The sequence below is a fragment of the Anguilla rostrata genome, chromosome 13 (assembly GCF_018555375.3).
Source record: "Anguilla rostrata isolate EN2019 chromosome 13, ASM1855537v3, whole genome shotgun sequence".
Lineage (NCBI taxonomy): Eukaryota > Metazoa > Chordata > Actinopteri > Anguilliformes > Anguillidae > Anguilla > Anguilla rostrata.
In genome coordinates this window covers 31,487,646-31,512,545 of record NC_057945.1, presented here as the reverse complement: position 1 = coordinate 31,512,545, position 24,900 = coordinate 31,487,646, and the positions used below count along the sequence as shown (strand labels likewise).

The following is a 24,900-nucleotide window of genomic DNA, read 5'->3' as shown; positions in this document are numbered from 1 at the left end:
GATACGGAGCAGCAGACAAAGTCACTGCCTAGTGCTCTCTGTTTCAGGAGGAAACATTCAACATTTATGGTAGTTCCCTCACAACGATCAAAACACTCTGTCGACCTACCACTGATTCAGTAGATTAACCTACTTTCAAAAGTCCCACACTTGTAGTACATTTCACTTCATGTTCCTGAGATTGTTTTGCAGTGTAGTTTCGGGCATGTTCAATAAAGTAAAGTTAAACATTTTTTCGTGCCATTTTTCCACTCACACGTCACATGGATGCAGTATGTTTACTACCTGCATCTGTATGGATAGTGGAAAAGTGTAATAACCAAGAAAAACAAAGTTATACGGGTGACACACATTCCTTAAGAGGGTTTCAACATTACTTCAGATTACTGACAAATGAAGAGCACTGTGTTCCACTTGTGTGTTCATTTGCCAGTAAAATTATAAAATTTGAGATTGGCCCAAACCAACAAAATTTGGCATTATTTCATAACATTTGAGTAAATGGCATTGACATTTATATAATTTTTTTAATATGGCTCATTCATTGTTTTGCTCATAGTTTCTGTGGTTGACCTCTCCTGGCATGCAGCTGTAACATCATACTTGCCTCCAGCTACAAATGCGTTACAAACCAGGGCTGCCATGCTAATTTTGAAAATCACAAGCTAAAGTGATGTCATCTGTCTGCCATGGAGGCCAAACACATAAGGCTGTACTGCCACAATATTATGGGGAGAAAATCCAACCAGCCGTTCAGCCCCAGGAATCGATACAAAATCAGCGTTTTATTGACGGGAGCCTTTGTCGGAAAAGACTACATCTTTGTCGCCAAGTCAAATAATATGGTGCAAATCGTCGGCCACACTCTTCATAATGTGTTATTCTGCCTGACGTGGTGCATTCATTTTGTGAGTACGAATGCATGCGTCACAGCCTACAGCATGCTTTCGTGCAGCCACACTGAACTTCAATCTCAATCACAAAAAAACATAGACTAGTAATAAAAACTTTTTGGTTGTTCTCCTTTTACATTAAACCACACAGTACAGTGGGAACATGCTGTTTTGGTGTTTCAAAATGTGCCTAAGCCAGGTCACATAACGCATAAATATCAAGAGCATTGCTCAATGGCCTCTGTAATACACTGGTATTGCATCAATGATATAGGAAGACATGGCACCCTTAAACCTCAGCTTGACCTAATACAGTGGTCTCACACTCAGTGCTGTGGAGGGCCGTGTGTATGCTGGTTTTTATTCCAGGCTTAGATCTTGATTATATAATTAGTTCAATTATTTGCTGAATTAGGGATGCAGGTTTGCACATAATGGTGACCCGACGTCTATGGTGACCCGCATTGTCTAAATAAAAAGTTTGCTTATATTCTGTTCTTCAATGCAATTAAATGCATATGGCTGAATGAGTAATTGGACTCAATTAAGGCAGCATTAATTGGTGAATGAAAACCTGCATACACACGGGCCTCCATGGTAACGAGTTTGAGACCACTGCCCTAATACAATGATCTTCATTCTTGGTCCTGACAGGCTGCAGAGACTGCTGGTCTTTGTTTTCGCCTTAATATCAGACACCAATTCAGACCCAAGAAACCAGGTGAGGTCAGTTAACTGTGAAATCGACTTCTTTAATTGATTAATTAAGTTCCAAGTAAGAACAGAAACCAGAAGACCCTGCGACCCACCCACGACCAGGAATGAAAATTCCCGCCCAAATATCTGAGACATAAAAACTTTGGTGAGAACTTAAAATGTGACAGTGGTAGGACCTACAGCACAGAAGCCTACCACATTTACCATCGTGCTGAAAGAGCATGTAATGTAGTTACATAACCCCAAAACATGTGAACACCACAGTCCTCCTGGTCTTTAGCTTTGCACCAGTCTTAAATTTAGCGCATTCAGCAACGTTGATTATAAATAATTAAAGGATACTAGCCTACGCGATCTTCCCCATTCGTCTTGGTTACATTGGTGTAAAATAGGTTGTGTGTGTTTGTTGAAAAAGATAGATCTTTCACGCGAGAGCTATCATGAAAAAACAAAAAGGTCCAGAACAGACGGTATAAACTTGTTTATATTTGAAACGGATATGTCATTTCAATGATTAACTGCATCTTTAAGAGTTATTACGCCCAATGAAATATGGTAATCGCCCGAGTAGTTTATTGTAATTGGGAGGTGCAGTTTCGCAGCTGGGAGCTATATGTACCACGTGACAAGAGAAAGTCTAATGTTTCTCTTGCAGTAGCAGCCATCATTTCACTCAATAGGCTAGAAATCCATCCTGAGAAAGGAAGAGGCGACGGAATAAAAGAAATAGCCATGGATTAGCAAGGGAACAATCAGGAGGGAATAACAAGTTGTTTTCTTTTGCTTCCGTTTTGAATTTTTGCGTTGCTCTGAATTTTGCAGGTAAAGTATGATTTCAATGTAACGTTTATCGTGCTTTGTTTCCACTCCAGGTTCAAAAGAGGAATAGTTTTTGTAAGCGATTCTAAAGATAGCTAAAGAGTCTGTGTCCGTTTAGATCATAAAGTGGGTATTTTATATTAAATGGTGAAATGAATGCAAATTTTAACTTTTTAATTCAAGTGGTCGAATTCCGTTGCCGTACCCGAACGTAAATAATGGTATCCTGTATTAAAACGGAAGTAGCTACTTGGTGTTCGTTTTAACGTTATTTACACAAGGATATATTTGGGCTTCAGCTGGCATTTGTCTTTTACTAGAAATCTTCGCTCTTGGTGCATTGGGCAGTGGAAATGCATTGGGGATACAACCCCGTGTAAGTAGCTTGTCAACAAACAAGGTAGGCTACTGTAGTGATCTAACAGTTCGCAGCCAAGGGCCGGTAACAAGTAAATATGTTGCGAAATTGGGATTATCTATTTACGATCTATCACTCACACCGTGTTCAACACATACAGTGAATGAAAAGAGTTAAATGATAAATGACATTGTGCGGATACCACTCGGACATAAATGTTTAGTATGTATGTAGTGGTTTATTTGTTTTGTAATGTGATGTGTAGCTACACTTAATTTAAAACATTTTGCATAAATAACTGACTTGCTAACGGCCTGTTATACTTTCGATTTGACAAAGCTGTGCGTGTGTAATCAAAAGAGCGCGATGTATAATTTCGTTGATAATTGATGCGGTCATATAATTGGCCTACTTGTTATTAATTTGCTTTCCTAAAATATTTTGTAACGACCTCTTCGTTAACTTTAGTTCCTGCTTTGCGACCCCCTTTTTCTACCATGTACTTTAACGTGAAGAATCAGGCGAAGATAGTTGGACGGCACTAGCAATTGGCCTGTGTGATACACTATAGGATATATAATCAGTTTTGCATACTGCTAACAGTTTTGGAAGTGATGCAACGAACTTTTGTTAGTTCTCTTGGCTACTTTGAATGTCTGCATGTATAATCATTTGACTGTCAATGTGTTGCCACCAGGTGTGTTCTGTTGGTATCTTTAATAACGCACCCTGGCAGCAGTGCAGTAGGCTATTCTAGTGAATCGGATATGTTGTATTTCCCTTTTATAAAAAGATTTTTTTTAAATTGAGCTTCTCAATTTAAAATGGGAGTTTCTTTTAGTGTTTGTTCTGGCTTGGGCTGGTCCTGTATCCTCGTATGACTTTGCTGTTAGTGTTTTAATAGTTGCAAAATGCACTTGAAGCTTTTTTCTCTAAAAGCATTATAGCAGAAGTGTTCATATGTGGTTTTTTTTTTTTTTTCTCCTCCATTGTGTAAATTTGTCCAGCTTTGGTAATTATGATTTAACTGCTTATTTTGCTGTTGGTGTGACACATTTTGTACATCAGGACAGTTAAAGGGCCTTTATCCCACCCAGACATGCCACCCTGTAGCCTCAACAAATGACTGAAGCTTCGTGGGGCTGCCCTGGGCTGGGCTGGGCTCGTACATGAACCAGAGGGCTCATGAGAAAAGCCAGCTGCTGGAAGTGTTGTTTGGCCAGTGGAGGGCAGTCGTCCCACTGGACCTGGACCATGTATGAAGCCATTTCTTTGGCCAGTGAATAAGTTCTGTAGGAGGCAGAACTTAAGAGGTCTGTCTTGGGTAAATGGTCCAGACTCTCTATAGTGTTTAAAGATGCCATGGTGCTTCTATACAAAGGGAGTGCTGTTCCCTGGAGTCTTTTTAGCCAGCAGCGATTCCCTTTTTTTTCTGTATATATCCCAACCTGTGTATTTTAGCTGATTTACCTGGTGACACAAAATGGCTCTCTTGCATCGGGTAAAATGGTATCCAAGATTCCTTGGAATGTCTTCTAGAGGAACTATTCTTAAGCATCCAGGTGCATTTCTCAGGCCAACAAGTGGATTAGCTTGTATTGTCGCGCAAGTATGCCAGCTGTATCGTACAGAAACTCTTGCTTCTTGATTGCCTTTATTACTTTAATTGACTGAATGTCATGTGAATAGCAGGTCAAAGGGCACACCTCCAATTTAGGCTTCCTCCTGTGTGTAGTTCTAATTTTATAGCACTTTATGAATATGCCAGTGAATGTTGCCCTACTTGATCATTTACGACATCTCTTGGCTCTGATCTCGAGTGGAATGCCCTGCAAGACTATTTTTTTTATAAGAGTACATATTTGGGAAAACTGATAGACATTGCTGCTGATGTGCTTACTCATGCCAGCACCATCAATTAGCTTGAGTATGTCTGGAGTCCTTGTTATTGTTGGACTGCTTTGGGCCAGACTTGTTTTAAAAGTCTGACGGAAAGGTAATGCGATGCAGTCATAGTCTTTGGATCGGGAGGGTGTGTTGTGAAAGGGGACTCTTTCTAATCCTCGTTGTGCACATTATGACTGCAGATTCAACACGCCCAAGCATTACAGTTTATAAATGTCTGACCTCATGTGCTTTTTAAAGTCCTTTTGTAGTGAACTGGCCTGATTAAAGGAACATGAATGTGGACATTTTTAAAAGTATTTTTTTCTCCCGTTCCCTAAAGCGCTGGGAACCTGGTGGGGAGGGGGGTGCATTTTTAGCCTGTGTGTTTTGTCTCGTGTTCTCTTGTCGTAACCTTTTTCACCTCCCCTCTTCCTCCCCTGCGGTGTGTGTCTGCCTGGCGTGGTCTGGCGTGGGTTCTCTGACCCCCTCGCTCCGCCGGTCTGTCGGTCGTCTTCCCGCGATTGTGCCGCGAGAGGAAGGGCGTGCGCCGCATCTGCCGCTGGTGCAGCGGCCCCGCTCCCCCCCCGGGGACGCCGAACGAGGCCCCGCCGCAGCTGCGCGGTGATTACGCGCTCTGATACGCCGCGCCAAGGTCGAGGCTACGGCAGCCTCTCAGCTGCCTTTCCTTTGAAAGCCCTGCGATTCCTGGAAGACACTGCCTGTTGTGCGAGTGTTTTTCTGCGTCGGAAGCCCCAAACAAAAAGCCTGCGTGCAGACTAGGGGGCGTGAGATCTCCTAGTGCTGGTCCTCCGCTGCCCACGCACACGCTAGCCTCCTAAGCGTTCCGCGGTGCTCTATTTCCCGCCAAATTTTCCTGTGGCAGGTGACTATTGTAATACAAGTTCCACGAATGATAAGGGGGGGGGTCAAAACGGCCCTTTTAATGGGGTACGCCCACAGGAAGGCCTTGACAGGAGTTATCTTTAAGGGCACGTTTTTGTTCTCCCAGGCCACACAAATGCAGCCACACAATGGCTGCCGTGATGGATTAATGGTCCTGTGTGCCAGCCTTGCCATCTGTCTGGCTGCCTGAACAATGTAAACCCTAATGATATCTCTATCTGAGGGGTGCCCGGTCCAAGTCAACACTCGAGCGTTTTTCTCCCGAGGGAGAGAGAATGGCTCAGTGTTCTGTGTGGGTGGAACTGGTCTTTGTTTAATCCCCTGGAGAATTGATTCCGTAATCCCGCTCCTGAAGCCCTACATGTACGTTGGCTTCTGTTTCCGCTGAGCTCAAATTAGCCGCTTGCGTTCTGCTGCTTAACTGGGTAGCCTCATCATCAGAATTTCACCTTTGACCCATGTTGACAGTTATTGGCTGTATGTTCTTTTGTTTATATAAAATAGGGTTATTTGGCATGTTGGTAAAGGTACAGGTAGGCTATGTCTTTATTTTTTATTTATAATTACTCGTAAGAATGTACAGATTACATATTCAGTGTCATAAACATTATTTGAGCTTGTGGTTTTTTTTTGAGCCCAAGATGAATGATTTAAATATGGGAGCAGTTTTAACAGATTGGCTCTGTGGTGAATGCTGCCCACATTGATTCCTGTATAGGTTCTGTGGAAGAATAATTGGCAGTGCTATGAATTCCATATCAATGCTTTACTCCGGAATCAACCTATTGGTCAAATCACTGGGCACTTAGGTTTGTAATTTGGGAAAATTTTACATTACATAATCTCTAACTTAATCACTTGAGGGGTTGAATTTTTCATGCTTTTTGCACCCTGTCGATTTTGGAAAGGTCAGATGAGCGCATGCTTCACCTCTGCATGTGGGGCCAGCTGCTGCTGCTTGTCTCTCTGCAGTGCACAAGTCGTACTCCGTCAGAGGAAGACACACCCTCCTAGCTAGCACAAAACGTTCTCACAATGTTACTGGGATGTTTTTTGAATGTTGTTATATTGCTGCTGCTGTACATGACAGCGACACTGAGAACATTTTGTTAGCTGGGCTGTCTAGCTCAACAGGCAGACCTGCAGGTGCATTATCTACCAGAAGGCTCACCAGTGTGCGATGAGATGTCGTCATCCTGTCTGACTGAAACCCACCCATCATGACATTGCTAGTTGCAATTTTGGATTGGCGATGCTAGTTCCAGTTGTGTGTTGCCATGAGGGGCTGACAGCCACAGTCAGCACTGGCAGTGTCTGTCTTCAGTACTCAAGTGAGGGGCCCTTCTTTGCACTAGGACAACACCTTAACAGGTTGAGCCACCCAGCAGCCCTGTAACTGATCCTTCATGAGTGGCCATGTGTGGAACTGTGACCATAAATACGTTCACATTGCATGACTCTCCAGTATGATAAATGCCCTCAAAGTTCTAGCCTAGTTAAAATTGAATGACTTGTAAAAACTAACTACTACTTTGTTGCTCCTAAAGCATGTACATAATGTAACAAAATGATTTTTTAAAATGTTGAATGGGTTATATGTATGGAGGGCCATGATGTGGAAAGGAGCAGATGTGTGAGCCGCATTTTCTCATTGGATGTGTGGTCAGTGGTCCAATTAATGAAGGGCCGTCTTTAGAGGAATGTAAGCACTGAAGCCCCTTGGCTTCAGTAAAAGCTTGGTCGGAGAGGGGGGGACGGGGCAAAGAAAGAACCTTTGGTTCTCGGATTAAAAGTCCTTGGGCCCAGCTGTACATGACAAGAGTTTTGAACAGGAGATCAACAAAATGCTTGTAGGATTTCCCTGTTGAGAAGACATGACCTTGCATTCATGTGGCAGCCTTGCTTGTGTTTTCCTCAGGCCAAAGAGCCTGCAGTGAGGGGTGTGGGTGTGCAGAGAGCGCCAGAATGTGTTTGGGTTTCTGCAAGGGGACAAAATAAATCCAGGTGCCAGGTGAGGGGTTGGGTTACCATTGTGTGGCGTTTCTCATACCCGGCTCCAGTGGCGCTTGTACAGCAATCTCTGACTCCTGTGCGGCTGTTGGCCTGTCTGTCACAGACATGGGGAGGGGTGTGTGTCTCGTTCTGTCAAGTGGACAGATGAGGCTAAGGGGTGAATTGTTCTCCAGTAAATTGTAAAAATATTTGCTTAAAGCTGACCCTTTGGTCATGTCTGGGTGGGTGTGCTGCTTCAGCAGTTTTTCAGCCTGATCCTCAAAAGCCAGAATGAGATCTGTTTACTGTAATATCCCAGGAGCATACATCTGTAAAAGCTCTTCAGTCTTTTTCCCTGTCCCCTGCTTCAGGCAGTCAGCAGTCTTTCATGTTGCTAAATGCTGGCCTCTTGGCTAACACATCCAACTGAAGCACTAGCTACATCTTGTAGTTCAGCGATTCACCCCATGGTCCAGTTGTGATGAGAGGATGTTTCAGTAGTGGTTCAGGCTTACACATGTGATTTGGGGTTTTTGAATTGGGAGAATATGTATAGAAACCCTTTGAGTGACCAAATTCTGTGTGTTTTGGCAATGCTGGCATAGTGACCTTTCTGCTGGTCGTGTTGGCAACATTGCAGTTTGTTCTCGGTTCATATTGTTTTAATGTGGACTGTTCTGGCCTGTTGACGCTAAGGAGAAATTCTGTAGCTGTAAACCAGTTTGCATTTGAGTTCACTGTGACTTGCAGTCTGTACCAAACTAGACGGAGTTTTGCAGGGTTTAAAAATTCGGCTGCTTTCCTTTTGGAGTCGTGGTGTCTGAAATGGTACCAGTCACCGTGTGACAGCTTCCCCTTCTGTGTGGATGTGAAGTCTGAGAGCACGGAGAAACTGGCTCGTGGAAGTTCAGCCCCAGTCAAGGGTTCAGCCTACTGGCCCTATTCCATTCTGGAATTTGCTCTCTTCCCAGTATTCTAATTTGGGAATGCCCTCTGTCAGCAATCCTAGTTCTGGGGCAGTTGGGTTTCATCTTTGAGGAGTGGAGCTGACATTGTTGCCCCCTGTCCCTGCCTTCATGCCCCCCTCCCGATGGGTTTGCTTGGCAGTGGGCAGAATCCCTTTCAGATCGCCCATCATTTTTTGCAAACATCCAGGGATGAAAACCTCTCCATAACAATGGGAGGGGAAAATCCGTTTCGTACGAGTTTATTTAAGCCATGATGTTTGCCGTGCTGCAACCATGCAAAATGAAATGGAAGCTAGAGTATTGACCGTTTTACTGCTATAATTTGAACAGCGTTTGTGTAAAAGCGAAGCCATGCTAAAGTCATTATTTCAGCCTCGGAGGAAGATTCTCAGAAGCTGAATGGGCTGGGCTGCTGATGGCTTTTCGACAAACAAAACCATATGCGAGGCTGCTGGGTAGCTCTTCCTGTTATGGCCCTGCTCTCCTGCCTGGATGGACCCCACAGTCTGGCATCTGGACCGTGCCATCGCCCTTTTTTGGACTCATGCGCACCAAGCAAATGCCAGGAGCCAAACCTGCGTTGTGTTTTTAAAAAATTGGTTCAAGGAAGAAAACGGCAGAACTGTCAGCAACCTTGGTTGATGAAGAGATTGTGCTGTTCTTTTCCACACAGCCAGGAGACCCCCAGGACCATGTTTGAGAACACCACCTGGTTCCAATAAGAATTTGGTATCCGTAACTCGGTAACCGTTTTCCCTAAATGTTTAAATGTTAATTTGACGTGTAATTTATTCATTTATGTATATATATTTTTTTACCTCAGGAATTGTTTTATTCGTGTAAACTAATGACGTCTTCAAGTTCTTATTTCGTTCCGCTTTAGAGAGAGTGTTCCTCTTTGCTGTGCTCCAATGTACAGATTTTATATAAGCCATGTCCTCAAGTGAAAGGGTTTACAAACAGTTCTGCTCAAATTGGGTTTTTTATTTTTTAAAGACTCCCAATGCAGTTGTTCTTAACATACTGTATTGGCCATAGTGCTGGCGTTCTGTCAGTTTCAGTTTCTTATTTGTTTAATACTTGTTTGTGTAGGAAACCTGGCCTACCTGGTCTTGTTGAAAGTAAAGGCAGCTGGGCAATCCTACAGGGTTTCTACTGCCGTCACCTGCTGAATTTGCTGCTCCCTGTGGTAGTTTCTTCACTGAGGCCTGCAGCACACGTTATTATTGGGCTTTCTCTAGAGTGCATTGTGTCCTCGAAAGGATTGTTAATAATCACTAATCTTATTTAGCTGGCTAGCGTTTGGGCTCGCGGGACTTGTACCAAGAGCACAATAAAGCAAGTGTGATTTGCTGTGACTGGGGACCAGATTATGCGTACACTGAGCCCTAGCTAGGGACTGGAGCACGCTTTTATGCACATAAGTATTCAGTTTACTGCCTTTGACTGCAAGCTGCAAGCAGTTAATTTGGTTTTTAATTTAAATGTCTCTGTGCCTACGAGACTCCAGTACACGAAAGTGGAGAGAGATTTAAATTTGTCTCCTTCAAGGGGCGATGGTTGTCTTGGTGAAATAAAACTTGCTTTCTACAAATGCTTTTTCAGAGATGGCCATAGATCAGTCTCTGCCTGGCCCTTTGTCCCGCTTGCTGTACAGCTGTGCTGCATATGTGAAGTACGATATGAAGTATTTGCCCTCTCATTAAGGAGTTCTCCAGGTAAGGGGAAAAGGAGTAGTTTCTTTTTGTCTGCATGGTCTAGTGTGGTCACAGATTTGCGGTAACTGTGACGTGCTGTGGGCACTGGACAAAGACCAGTTTCTCCAGAATACTTCCAGTTTCCAAATGAGTGCTTGGGGATTTTCATGTTCTTCTGCTTGCCATTAGAGGGGTGAGGAGGGGTGGGGGGGGGGGGGAGAAACAAGGCTTCTCCTTGGAAGCCTTTCACAGCTGAAATTCCAGGCCCGGGTTTGGAAACCGCAGCGAGTGACATCACGGGCATCTGGACTCCTCGGCTTTTTGAAAAGGGCTCCTGTCCTCGGAGCTCTCAGAATGTGCCACCCAGGTGTCTGCAAACGCAGCATGCGGCGCCGCGCTGCTGCAGCATGCCCCGCCCCCGCGCTGATGTCATCTCGCATGCGTGTGTCAGCAAATTTAAACCGGCTTGCGAGGACAGTTTTATTTCGGTGAGCGGATATTATGGTGGAGTTTTAATCTGGTTAGGAATCTATTTTTTGACATGCTTGTCAGGGTCCGTCTGTCCATAAGTGCCTCATCCCTCTGTATGATTTAAGAATTGGACACCAGAGGTATGAGCTTACCTTGCCTTGTGAATGTTTGTTTGCACCTACTGTATAAAGGTAGAATTGTTACCGGGTGTAAGCGTCCGTTGAGTCGTGTCTCTAACGACATTGAGAAGTTGTAAACCTTGATTGACGCAAGTTGTACTGCCCAGGCAAGTATGAGGGGCCTTTTAATGGTATTTATTTCCAGGCCTGTCCTTTATGACTTTCATAACCTGAACCAGGAATCGTAGTACAGTTTCATACTACAATTTAGTATGTCATGGGTGATATTACTACAGAATTTCAGCTTCTGTCATATGGTACCTAACATGGGAACCAATAGATATTATGAAAATGCCACTTTAGCTCAGGGCGTGGTTTTATTTTTATGCATTTCAGGTATTTGTGTATATGGAAGCTGATGCCTCCTGTGTTAATTTTCTTCTACAAGCAGTTGTAAACATTTGTTTTCTTGGTGTAAATTCAAAGCTGTTTGACGTTCAAGGTTGCAGTGTGTGGTGGGACATTATTTGCTTGTTTCAGTTTGTGATTACAGCACAGGTGTGTAATTTCATGTTTAATGCTATGGTGCGTGTGTTGGGGTCGTGGAAGCCAGATAATGTGCCACCTTCATTGCTTACTGTCCTGCTGTTGACTTGGATTTAAAAAAAAATAAATAGAATGTATAGCCTGTACAGTAAAATGTACTTTATCACTGTCCAAATCTGGTGTCGTTAATTTGAGTGTCTTAATGTAGCTATATTACCTTACCTGCCTTTCTAATCCAGGAATAAGGAACTTGCAGACTTACTTTTTTAGTCATTTTAGGCTTAATGAAGGGGTTCATGGCTCAAATACAAAACCTTCTAGTTTTTATATCGACTGTCAACATTTATGCTCGTTCAGTTGGAGTGGGTGGCACCACATTCTGGTGTTATGAATATTAGGGATGGACCATTTTAATGGGATTCTATTATTGCAGCACAAGAGATCCTCAAACCGAGCAGATGAGTGTCATTTTGTGACTGTTTCCAGTACTGTAAGCGTGTGTCAGTTGTAGCGGCTCTAGCCTGGGCTGTGTGAGGGCGTGTTCAGCGGCTTCCTGGCCCGGTGAGTGACGCACGTCCGGGCAGATTTCCCCAGAATCAGACCGAAGCGGTCCTGCTTTAGCGGGTCTTCGGTGTGAGTCTGTGCAGCATCCCCCCCCCCCCCCCCCCTGCCTGCACGCCCACTGTGGCCCTGCAGGAAATGAGTCTCCCCACTGCACTTCCACTGAACCGTCTTGTTGTGGCTGGATGGCTGGATGGCTGCGTACGCTGTCCAGGAAAGACCACCGCCCCCCCCTCCAGCCTTCACCACTTCCTCCTCTGCCTCACCGTTTCATCTGCATTTTTTTTTTTTGACGTCGGCAGACAATTTGGCGGTATCCTGTAGTGAATTACCCAGTCCGGTCTCTGTCTCGTCAGCGTATGGTGTTGTGAATGAGTGTATCAGTCTTGCTTTTGTGACAGTACATTGTTCTGCCTAGAGCTATTCAGACCTCCGCAGCCAAAAATACCAGAGCCTCCCTCCTCGAGACTTCAGTTAAATTGAATTTTTGCAGGACTGGAGATACACTTGGTTTTGCTCGTATGCCCAGTAACCGACACTAAAGTTTGGTATTGGGGGGGGGGGCTGGTGGATGATGTATAATTCAGAAGATGCTTCTGCAGGCAAACTGTGTGGCACAGCAGGTCTCCGTCTGCTGGAACGCCGTGGGTTTCCTTAACTGCTCCAGTACATTGGGTGACTAGTGCTGTTGTGCTCCCTTTCATATCGGGGGGGCGGAGGGGCGGGTTCACAGAGTTACTGACTTCCTCAGGGTATCTTCCCGCTGCGGATGCATCCAGCTTGGGAAACTGACGCATCTCCCGCCCGCGGGCCTGCCTGCTGTGCGCTTTGGGGGGTAACGGCAGGCTAGAGCCAGCGTGCCCGGCCGGAGCGGTGGCGCTCACACCGGCTGGCGTGTGGGCGGGGGCTTCGGCTTGCCCATCGTGACTGTGCCACGGTGCGGTGGGCGACTGCGTCCCCCGGGCCGGCCCGCTCTGCGGCACCTCTGTCCGCCCGAAACCCTTCGCACGGCAGGACTGGAACCGTTTAATCTGTCTAGTCAGTGGGTGAGCAATCTGTTTGTCTGTCTCCCTCCCATTACCCCTGCGCAGACAGCTGTGCTGAACACCACAAGACAACAGGGCCAAAAAGTGTTTACTGCATAGTCACGCTGCGCGACCAGAATCTGCCTTTACCCTAAAAAGCCTGTGCCGCTCACCAAAGGCATGTCTATGAAATCCTTATTATCTCAAGGAATTATCTTAAGGACCTCCAGTTTAACTCCAGTTAATGCCTTAAGGCTTTGGTTGTATTCAGGCTTTGCGGTTTCTAAGTAAGGGCTTTGATTCGATCCCCTCTGGAGCATGCACGCACTCAAAACCGACAGACAACTATGCTTTTCAGTGGTATTTACCCAGGTTACTGTATGATCCAATACAACAACCAACCACTGCTTTAACAGATTTGGACCTACAAATCAAATGCGGTATTGATTACTTCTGAAGCCGTTATATTATTGCTGTGTAGAACTAGCTGAAGTGCCTTTGGCTTTTAGCTAATATTTCACACTGCCTGTGCCAGTATGAATTGCCATGTTTTTCAGTTGACTCTGTTTAAACCCTCTCCGAATGTAATCTGTATTTATTGCTTGCTTTCTGTTGAACCTTCCAAGCTTGCGGAGAGAGCTCTTGCAAAGACTATTCTGTGTAATTGAATTGTAGACAAGAGTCTATTGAGCAGCGTTTTGGCCTGTGATCTGATGCGAGCGAGCGGCCATTTTAAATGGGTCGTGTCTCTGTGCCGATGGCCAAACGCAGGGGATGAAGCGAGCAAGCAGTGGGTGGCGAGTTTGTGAATGCAAGCGGGAGCTTTTTCAACGGCTGTCCGGCTCGCAGGGAAGGCCAGACGTGTTAATTTGCGCGCTCCTCTGCGGAGAGGTAACCGTTTCCTGTCCCCTATTCAACCGTAGAATCGTGAGTCCTTCGTACTGTACGCTGCCCTGTCCCTGAAGGTCTAATGATGTTCCCTGTGAGGCCTCCTCAGGGTGTGTCCTCACTTTTGTGAATGGGGGGCATGGGGGGGGGTGTTGTGAAAAAGCCCCCGCTCATTGGCGATCTCTCTAAGCTTGCCGCTCCTTGGGCCTGTTGCTCTGTGGACACGGTGAGGTCAGGTTGCAGGAATGCACGTCCGTCTGTCTGTCTGGCTGAAGGCTTGCTGATTAATAACCACACGGAGGCGGACTGCGATGCGTGGGAAGGAAAGGGGGTAGCGCGGGTTTAACGTGCCAGCGACACCGTGGGTTCAAACTCGCTTACTTTCCGCTCTCCTTTTGAGTGGTTAAAGTAATTCTGTTCCAGAAACGTAGCACCGCAGAGTTCGGCTAATTTGGACGCTTCCGTCGCCGTAGCGAGGTCCCCTGGAGCGTTAGCGGGCCGCGTGCCTCTGCGGGTTCCCCCTTTTTCCCCGCAGCTGGAGGGGGGGCCCTGGCACCCCGTGATTGGGGCTGATTGAAATGCAGAAAAGCCCTTTTGGATCCGCAGGGCCGAAGGAACACTGGCACCTTTTGTCTGAACCAGCGAGTCCACTTTTAATCCTCATGCAAATTTGGGCTTTTCAGGCAACTTTGCTCGCCTGTTGTGTAACCGCTAATTTAGTCTCTCCTCTTCCTCCTACATTTCTGTCTTGCTGCCGTACCCTCTCCCTGTTTTCTCACCACACTCTCACTCACCCTCTCTCTCTCTCGCTCTCTCTCTCGCTCCCTCTCTCTCTCCTCTCTCTCTCTCTCTCTCCTCACACACACACTCCTCTTAGGAGACTCCCACATTGCGGGCTGTTTGTCTCGTTTTCCAGTCGAAGGCCGATCCTCTCTGGGTGTCTAGATGCTTATTGGGCTGAAAGCAGCCCCTTGCGTCTGCTGTGTTGGGATGAGCCCCTGGAAGCACAGTGCTGTGGGATAGAACAGTGTCGTGTGCCTGAGAGCCTTACAGCTGAGTCTCTCCACACGTTGCCATCACCCCCAATTTTCATCTTTATTGTTTGTTTGCTAATCAGTTGTATGGTTAGTATATTGCTGCAGTTTGCACTTTTAAAATGCATTGTTGAAAGGCCCCTAAGGTTGCGTCTTTTCTTAAAAAAAAAAAAAAAAAAAAAAAAAAAACGCTCAGACGAAGCGGGGGTGACGCATGTGAGCAGAAGGTGTTACTGACGCAGTCATCTGTCACTTACCAAACCGCATCATTGTTCAGAGTCGGACTTTGTACGGTTTGGTGTGCTAAGAAACTTGCGCTCTTAATTTGCTTAAAATAAATCCTTAATTTGACCTGTTGTCGGTGGTGCAGGTGCACAGACACCTATCTGGTCTGTGTGCAGCTCTATAAACCAAACCATGTCGAACCCGAGAGCGGCTGTAATATCGCCTTTCCGCTGGGTGGGCACTGCAGGATGTCTCAGTCGTTGCTGCATGGTGCAGCAGGTGCTGGCCCTCAAGGGGATTGTGGATAATTTTTTACCCTGCTCACACAGTGCTGCAAGTGTGACGCCAGTCAGCGGTGTCCTGATCACTGGATGACCGTGTGCGTCAAGGCCCGTTAGCATAGCAACCAGCCCATTTTGTCGTGGTTTCGTTTAAAAGGAAACCGTCGCCTGCTTTTCCTCATTTTAGTCCGATGCTTTATTACTTTTCCTGTTGTTTGGCTAGACATTCAAATGAAAGGACATGGCTAATACGCTCTGTTCCTCCTCTGAGGTTCCTGCGAGCTGTTTCAAGTTGGGTCTGAGTGAATTTATTTCAGAGGTGTGGAGGGGTGTGCATACCTTCAGCTGGAGGAGGTGAAATTGCATTCCTGCTGTGGAATGAAGGGTTATAAAACACCGGTTAGCTTGTCTTCATTTTACCCTCCCTCCTGCCACGTCGCGTGCCTTTTGATTAAAATATGGCTACGGTGAAAAGCTGCTGCTCGGTCTTCCCCACAGTGGAGTATAATTAGACGTAATCCTACGCACAGCCTGCTGGGAAAACCTAATTTACTCCGTCAATGTGTCTGCAGCTCCCTTGCATTGGTGCCACATGCACATGGTGTGTGGTGGCACTAGATGTACATTTTATTATACATGTAGATGATAGTGTATAATTCGTCCAGGTGCGTAGAACTGCTGAAATCCGTCCTGCTAGAGTGGATAAGTATCTGCGTTCATTTACTAATTGCATACCGCGTTAGATTTTAAACTTTTCCCTGTGTGGAAACTGGTCTTTGGTTTTAGGTTGCGTTAGGTGTCTTTGTTTTTAGATTGTTTGATTCTTAGAATTGATAGATTGCGATTATTGCACTTATTGCACTATCACAAACTGTTAACCTCTGTAATCAGTGCGTTATTCGACTCAGCTTTTCAGCTGCTAATTAGGTACATTCGGAGCGACGCCTTATTAGCCCTGCTAACTCCCAGTTTAGGCAGTAAGTGTATAATTCGTCCAGGTGCGTAGAACTGCTGAAATCCGTCCTGCTAGAGTGGATAAGTATCTGCGTTCATTTACTAATTGCATACCGCGTTAGATTTTAAACTTTTCCCTGTGTGGAAACTGGTCTTTGGTTTTAGGTTGCGTTAGGTGTCTTTGTTTTTAGATTGTTTGATTCTTAGAATTGATAGATTGCGATTATTGCACTTATTGCACTATCACAAACTGTTAACCTCTGTAATCAGTGCGTTATTCGACTCAGCTTTTCAGCTGCTAATTAGGTACACTCGGAGTGACGCTAGCGTCGCTCCCTCCTAGTTTATGAGCCAGTTCCCCATTCCAGTCTGTGCTCTCCCCCTCAGAAGGCGCTTCCAGCGACGTGGCCCCCCCCGACAACGGAACCCCTGTAACCTCTGCTACCCCCCGCTGACCCCCTGTGAGAACTTCACGGTCACAGGGGGACTATGGAACTGCCAGTCCGCTACGCGCAAGGCAGACTTCATTTCTGCCTATGCCTCCCTCCAATCCCTGCAGTTCCTTGCCCTCACAGAGACCTGGATCACACCAGACAACTCTGCCACTCCTGCTGCCCTCTCATCCTCCTACTCCTTCTCCCACACCCCCCGGCGATCTGGCCGTGGTGGTGGTACCGGTCTACTGATCTCCCCCACCTGGAAATTCTCTGTTCTCCCCCTCCCTGACCTGTCCATATCCACTTTTGAATTCCATCCTGTCTCTATCACCTACCCTGCTAACCTTTATATTATTGTTATTTATCGCCCCCCGGGGCCCCTGGGAAGCTTCCTGGATGAGCTAGACACCTTGCTCAGCTCCTTCCCTGAGGACGGCACCCCGCTGATCCTCCTTGGAGATTTTAACATCCACCTAGAAGCCTCCCAGTCTGCTGCCTTCCTACCACTACTTCACTCCTTTGACCTCTCCCTACAACACTCTCCTCCAACCCACAAGGCAGGCAACCTCCTAGACCTGATCTTCCTGAGGACCTGCTCCAGCTCCAATCTTACGGTTACCCCCCTGCATACGTCTGACCATCATTTCATCTCCTTCTCCCTCCCCCTCTCTCCACACCCTCCCTCTCCCCCTCCCATCCCCACTGTCACTGTCCGCCGTAACCTCCGCTCCCTATCACCCTCTTCTCTTGCTCACAGAGTGACTGCCTCCCTCCCCACTCTTCAATCATTCTCCAAGCTCCCCACTAACTCTGCATCCTCCACCCTGACGTCATCTCTCTCCTCAGCACTCGACTCGCTATGCCCCTTCGTCCCTAGGCCAGCACGTTCATCCCCTCCCAGTCCATGGATGTCTGACATCCTGCGCACCTCCAGGGCCACCCTCCGCGCTGCTGAGAGGAAGTGGGCCAAATCCAGGGACCCATCTGACCTCTCAGCCTATCAGTCTCTCCTGAAAGAGTTCTCCTCTTCTGTCACTGCCGCTAAGGCAAAATTCTACCAAACCAAAATTCATAACTCCATTTCTAACCCTCGTCAACTTTTCTCTATTTTCTCTTCTCTCCTCAGCGTGCCACCTCCTCCACCCCAGTCTTCCTTCACTGCAGATGACTTTGCAGCATTCTTTGACGAAAAGATTGCAGACATCCGCACCTCCTTTGCCCCCTCTGCGTCCTCCGCCCCCTCTGCGTCCTCCGCCCCCTCTGCGTCCTCCGCCCCCTCTGCGTCCTCCGCCCCCTGTTTCTCCACATTTTCTCTCCTCTCAGACACTGAAGTCTCCCAGCTTCTGCTCACCCACCACCCTACCACCTGCGCCCTCGACCCTATCCCCTCATCTCTCCTTCAAGCAATCACACCAGACATCCTCCCTTTTGTCGCCTCCCTCGTGAACTCATCCCTATCTTCTGGATGTTTCCCCTCATCCTTCAAAAAGGCCCACATCACCCCGCTGCTGAAGAAATCCACACTAGATCCTTCAGTCATTCAGAACTACCGCCCGGTATCTCTCCTCCCTTTCCTATCCAAAACACTGGAACGTGCTGCATCTAACCAGCTCTCTGGTTTCTTCTCTGAGAACAACCTGCTTGATCCCCACCAGTCTGGCTTCAGGCCTGGCCACTCGACTGAGACTGCACTCCTCTCGGTCAGTGAGTCACTCCATGCCGCACGAGCAGCCTCCCTCTCCTCTGTCCTGATTCTCCTAGACCTCTCCGCTGCATTTGACACTGTGGACCACTCTACCCTCCTGTCCTCCCTGGCAGCATCAGGGATCCGCGGCACAGTCCTTGACTGGATTGAGTCCTACCTCTCTGACCGCTCCTTCCAGGTTGCCTGGGCGGGTAAGGTATCACCACCCCGTCCCCTCACTACCGGAGTTCCCCAGGGCTCAGTCCTTGGTCCCCTTCTCTTCTCCATGTACACCAGATCCCTTGGCCCTGTAATATCTGCCCATGGCCTGTCCTATCATTCCTATGCCGACGACACGCAACTCTTTCTCTCCTTCTCCCCATCGGACACACAGGTCCCTGCCCGCATCTCCGCTTGCCTGAGGGACATACAGAGCTGGATGGACAATCACCACCTGAAGCTCAACCCGGGAAAGACGGAGCTAATCTTTATTCCTGCTCTATCCTCTCCCCTCCTCGACTTTTCCATTTCCTTAGGGGACACCGTAGTGACATCATCACCCTGCGCCAAGAATCTCGGAGTGATGATGGACAACAGGCTGTCCCTCTCCAACAACATTGCAGCAGTAACCCGGGCATGCAGATTTTTCCTATATAACATCCGCAGAATCCGCCCCTTTCTCACCACCTACTCAACCCAGCTCCTGGTCCAAGCAATGGTTCTATCCCGCCTGGACTACTGCAACTCTCTTCTGGCTGGACTACCGGCATCTGCCACCAGACCCCTGCAGCTCATCCAGAATGCTGCGGCTCGTCTGGTCTTCAACCTCCCCAGACACTCCCACGTAACTCCCCTGCTCACTACCCTCCACTGGCTGCCTGTTATAGCTCGCATCAAATTCAAAACATTGGTTCTGGCATACCAGACAGTCAAGGGATCAGCCCCAGCATACCTTCACAAGATTTTCAAACCCTACATGCCAGCCAGATCCCTCCGTTCTGCTACCTCAGGACGCCTAGCACCTCCCCCTCTTCGCACCTGCACTTCCAGAACACGTCTCCTGTCTGTTCTGGCCCCACGATGGTGGAATGACCTCCCTGTGGAGGTCAGAACAGCTGAGACTGTGAACAATTTCAAACGACGACTGAAGACCCACCTCTTCAGGCTGCACCTCTCCCCATCCCTCCTTTCCCCCCCTGTAAATGACTAAACTTAGGGGTGTAACTAGGCAGCTGTTTAATAGGTGACTTAGTTGATGCGCCAGTCTTAACGACTACTTGTATTTGTATTTTTATTTATTTTTATTTTTCCATAGATTGCGTTGTTGCCGTTCTCGTTGTTAGTGTTAATCAGTTTAACCACCAGGGTCCAAGTTGAACTATGCGGTTGTTCCCTGTACTTGGACCGGTACTTCTCTCTAGGGGTTTCGTCATACTTGTTCCTGGTTATGGTTATACACTTTGTTGTACGTCGCTCTGGATAAGAGCGTCTGCCAAATGCCTGTAATGTAATGTAATGTAATGATGATGATACTGTAGATAGTTATTAGGCTGCTAGATGTATGCCAGATAACACATTCCTGGATAAGGGTTCCTCATGTGTTGTGAGTACATACAGCTTAATTTATCTTCCTTTCTCCCCTGCACAGTCAAACCTGAGATCTGGCACATGACACCATCTCCCAGCCTCGTGACGCATTTTCCTGTTCTCTGACCTCCGCAGGTGGGCTCGAGCAGCGTTGGGCGCGACTGTGTTTCCCTGCGGCCGCCACCGGGTCTGCCGCTGGACTGGTAGATGAGGCTGCTGAGGAGGGCGGGGCCACAGCCGAGGATATTCTTTTTTTTGCCGTATTTAATTTGAAGCAATTTTTTACATTTCGGTACGTGGGGGGGGGAGAAGGCCAAAACCGCGGACCTAAAACCCACCCGGAGCATGGGGCAGAAGGTTCCCGGAGGAATCAAGACTGTGGACATGCGGGACCCGGCGTTTCGCCCGCTCAAGCTGGAGCTGCAGGCGCTGGACTACACCAAGCCGGCCCGGCTGGACATGCTGCTGGACATGCCCCCCGCCGCCCCCGAGGTGCAGGTGCAGCACTCGTGGAACAATGACGACCGCTCGCTCAACATCTTCGTCAAGGAGGACAACAAGCTGGTCTTCCACCGGCACCCCGTGGCGCAGAGCACGGACGCCATCCGGGGGCGCGTGGGCTACACCCGCGGGCTGCACGTGTGGGAGATCAGCTGGGTGATGCGCCAGCGGGGCACCCACGCCGTGGTGGGCGTGGCCACGCGCGACGCCCCGCTCCACTCCGTGGGCTACACGGCGCTGGTGGGGAACAACGGCGAGTCCTGGGGCTGGGACCTGGGCCGGAACAAGCTGCACCACGACGGGAAGAACCGGCCCAGCGAGACCTACCCCGCCTTCCTGGAGCCCGACGAGACCTTCCTGGTGCCCGACTCCTTCCTGGCGGTGCTGGACATGGACGAGGGCACGCTCAGTTTCATCGTGGACGGACAGTATTTGGGCGTTGCGTTTAGAGGACTCAAGGGCAAAAAACTGTACCCCGTCGTGAGCGCCGTGTGGGGACACTGTGAGATCCGCATTCGCTACATTAATGGGCTCGATCGTGAGTATATAACATTTACTCAATGTACTGTAATGTACCTCAGTGAAGGCCCTTTGCAGTATTAGTGTGATTCTCCTCAGTTGTCTCATTTTCATTTAAGTTAACCTATCTTACTGAAAGGAGTGCCTTTTTGCGTAATTGTATTTGCTTGTGATCCTATACACTCTGGGAATATAGAGAAACCTCTTGTGGTCTGGGAACCCTTTGTAGAAAATGGAGAGGAGTTCTGCTTTCTGTGTTTTTTCACTCATGGAAGAGCTGCTGGATGTTGATGCTATTCTGCCAGAAATTGCGTCATTTCTTCCTGAGTGTGTGTGTGCGTTAAGATGATTCTTTCTGAAAGATGGGTGTCCTTCTTGGTTTCACCCGACCTGTGCAGAATCGTTCTAATGAGATTTCCTCTGGCCCGCGTGATCTGTAACCAGAACGGGTTGGGCTCCTGTGGGCAGGTGTCAGGGCGCTCGGCTCCACTGTGAGGTCACAGGATGTATGTGTGGGCTGTGTGGAGTCGGGCACGGTGTGTGATTTGATACCAAGCCGAACAGAAGCTGACACTCGAAACCCGTATGCTGCACCCAGGGATTTCAGTGCGAAATGAATACAATCCTCCTGTTCTGGGGAACAGTTGTAAACTCGATTTTAAGAATGGAGTTGATTTGTCAGCTCTCTACATTGTAGCTGCTTTGCTTGTTGCAGCTTGACAGGATGACTGTTTGCGATTGGCTTTTAAAACCTAAAATAGCCAGAGGAAGGCACGCCAGAGTCTTGAGAGGTATTCCTTTAATGCGTTCTGTGCATATTTAAATGCACTCTGGCAAAAGAAGAGCAACGATTTGCCATGATCATTCCATCTGCTGTGTGCTGCTGGGTGGCTCACCCTATTGAAGGGATTTTTATCTTGTTTATTTGTTTAGATTTGTGTTCGTTTTGGTATATGTTGCCAAATTAAAATGTATAACCTACACTAAATCTGAAAAGTGTGCATAAAATTTAAACTATCCCTTTATTTAACAGGATCAGCCAATCAGCTGCCATTGTATCTGCAGTTTTGTGATGGAATGATCATCAAATGTTTAATCTGTATGATGTAGGCCTAATTGTAGCAAAAAGCTTTTGCAAAATATATCCTACTTGAATTGGTATAATAATTCTAAAGAATAGAAATGTCCAGTAGTTGAGTGTCGTGTGCAGGGTGTGTGGGATTTTTTTATTTATTTTTCTTAAATGAACATCCATTTATTCAAAATAAGGTCCTTGCCAAAATTATAGCTCAGAGTATTCCCAGGCAGTCTCCCATCTAAGTATTAATCAGCCCTGATCCTGCTTAGTTTGAAAGATCAGAGGAAGTCAAATGGCAGACATGTTTTTAGCTCTGATGTGGCCCTTTTAATTTCCCATCAGAGTTTTTCCACAGCTATTTAAAGCTCAAACGCCTGTATGCTCAAATGGTACCCTGGTTTAAAATGGCTGAACCCTGCTAGTGCTGATAATGGCTATGACTGCACATCTTCCAGGGCCTTTGCCACGTACAGTAGTGCCTTCCAAGACGTGAGGTGAACTGCTAGCTTCCAACTGAAAAACAGCCTCTCTCTTTCTCCATCAGAACTCTTCGTTCAGCATTTTAGTCAATCGCACCACACGAGAGAAGAATAATGGAGACACTAAATTTTTCTGTTGATTTTGCTGTTCAGTTAGTCCATTTTTGTGAAGAATACATGTTAATTTATGAATATACAGAATAGTGCTGCAAATGCAGTATGTTATAAGAAATAATTGACCCCGAACCATTGAGATTATTGTATTGGAAAAAAAAACTAAAACATTATTTTATTTGATGTAGAGAGCCATGTTGAAATTCTGAGGGGCAGTGTCTACATTTCTTTACTACAATATCAAACTGTCCAGCTAATGTTATTGGTAATTGTATTTTAATGATGGGAATTGAACCTGAAATTGCATCCAGTTTGTGTCAGTGTGTCTGGCACTTCTACCTGGAGAGCTCTCCATCCTGTGTGTGTCTGTGTTTAAGTGAGAATAGCTGTGTGGTTGCCTGAGGCTGTGTATGAAGAGGACCGGCTGGTTCACTCTGACCTCAGAGGAACTGGCAATGACACGGGTTACACGCTTTTGAGGATGCAGGTGTTTCTTTCTCACAGCGTTTTCTCCCCTCCTTCCTGTGGGAGTTCTGTGAAGTTCTTTTTTTAAAGTATTAGTCAGAGCCGTGGCACCGAGCGCTGAACACTTTGGCTGCCACTTATGGGAACCGCTCACAGTTTCATAATGAGAACATGTTGACATTTTAGTTTTTAACGGGGTGATCCAGACATTGCTGATTCACCCAGAGTGAGGGTGATTTTTCTTCTCCTTTCTTTTCTTGGCCCATTACTCAAGCCCAAGTCACAGTCTGACTAAGTCCACTTTTAGGTGCATTGTTTGGAGAGGGGGCAGCTTTAGGAAATGCCATTTCCCCCAGAATAACTGCCGCTCGGTCTGGATGCTACTCCTTGAGTTCTTAGTCGTGACTCTGATAGTACCCAGAATCCTTTGCTCCTCTTGAGATTTTCATTCACAGGTAGTTGATGAACATGAACGTAGGAATGCTGTCTCTGTATAGTCTAATTACTGTTGACTAACTCTTTAAACCTGGTTTAGTGTAGGCCCAATGACTGATCATTGACTAATTCACTACAGTAAACCGGCGTAGGGAGTTTTTTCCTGAGTTTCCTGTTCCTTTCTCCTCGCAGCGGAGCCCCTCCCCCTGATGGACCTGTGCCGGCGCTCGGTCAGAGTGGCGCTGGGGAGGGAGCGGCTCGGCGAGATCCACAGACTGCCCCTGCCCGCCTCCCTCAAGAACTACCTGCTCTACCAATGACAGCAGGAGGGGGCCCTCCCTCTTCTCCACAGCGGGGGAAAAAATGGCTCACGGTGCAACCCCCCGAAGGGCTTTCCATCCGCCACCCGCCCGAAACTGCCTCCGTAGAGAGGTCACACGAGCCGCGTCTCAGACTCGACCTCTGCCCTGATTTTACTCCCCACTCCCACCACGCTGCAGTACCATCATCCAACCATTCCACATAAATGACCGTCTCCTCCCTCCCAGCTGGTTTATCCATTTTAAATTTCTCCTTTTTCAATTTAAATGCTAATTTTTATTCTCCGGTAAGGTGTCGGGGCCCTGTGTGTGTGTGCGTGGGCTGCAGGCGGTTGGTATCTCTGCTCAAACCCCCCCCCCGCTCCTCTGTGCGAATCGGATCGGTGCTTCAGCTCCGTATCCGCTGCCGGGACAAACTAAGCTTTAATGTTGCCGAGGAACTCGGCCTCCGTCGGCGCCCAATCAGGAAGCAGCTGAGCTCTCACGCCTTTCACCGGGAACCTTCGCAGGGCTGTTAGCCTGGCGTGAGCCCCTCCTCACTCAGTCCCACAGGTGGACTGTCCGGTTTCTCTTCGACATTTTAAGTGCCTGTGTGCAGTACTGGAATATTGCATTTTTTTTTTTTTTTTTTTTAAAGGCTGCTTTTAAAAGTATTGTTTTTAATGGCATAATTGCAACACTGTGATGGACTGTTATTACATCCCTGGATCCCCCTCCCCACTGTAAAATCTTGCTAAATATTTGATCAAAATTTTATTTGGTCTGAGACTCACAAGGAACAGAGCGGGGGAGGAGAGATGATGGTGCTGTAGCGTGTGTGTGTGTGTGTGTGTGGTGAAGCTGCTGTACAGTTCTCTTAATCACCCATTCTATTTTATCCAGAGAACGGGAAGTGATGTAAAGACATTCATTTACGAGAAGTTTTTAAAAGTCCCAAGTGTGC

General features: G+C 47.2%; 1 protein-coding gene across 2 annotated transcripts; it reads left to right on the top strand.

The window, feature by feature from the left end:
- The first annotated feature begins 2,228 nt into the window (after window positions 1-2,228).
- spsb1 (splA/ryanodine receptor domain and SOCS box containing 1) lies at window positions 2,229-23,992 on the top strand. 2 transcript variants are annotated; one of them, XM_064304447.1, is made up of 4 exons: window positions 2,229-2,432; window positions 2,750-2,829; window positions 20,182-21,085; window positions 23,830-23,992. In XM_064304447.1, exons 3-4 carry the CDS (start codon window positions 20,392-20,394, stop codon window positions 23,955-23,957), a joined length of 822 nt encoding a protein of 273 aa, XP_064160517.1. In that variant the 5' UTR covers window positions 2,229-2,432; window positions 2,750-2,829; window positions 20,182-20,391; the 3' UTR covers window positions 23,958-23,992. The 2 variants fall into 2 exon arrangements, with proteins under 2 accessions (XP_064160517.1, XP_064160516.1); XM_064304446.1 differs by lacking the exon at window positions 2,750-2,829 and having other exon boundaries at window positions 2,232-2,432.
- The last annotated feature ends 908 nt before the right edge of the window (window positions 23,993-24,900 follow it).

Excerpts from the sequence above, each read along its gene's own strand:
- spsb1 (XM_064304447.1), top strand. The coding sequence starts at position 20,392 with ATGGGGCAGAAGGTTCCCGGAGGAATCAAGACTGTGGACATGCGGGAC. Across the intron at positions 21,086-23,829 it reads CTACATTAATGGGCTCGATC|CGGAGCCCCTCCCCCTGATG; the intron begins GTGAGTATATAA and ends TTCTCCTCGCAG.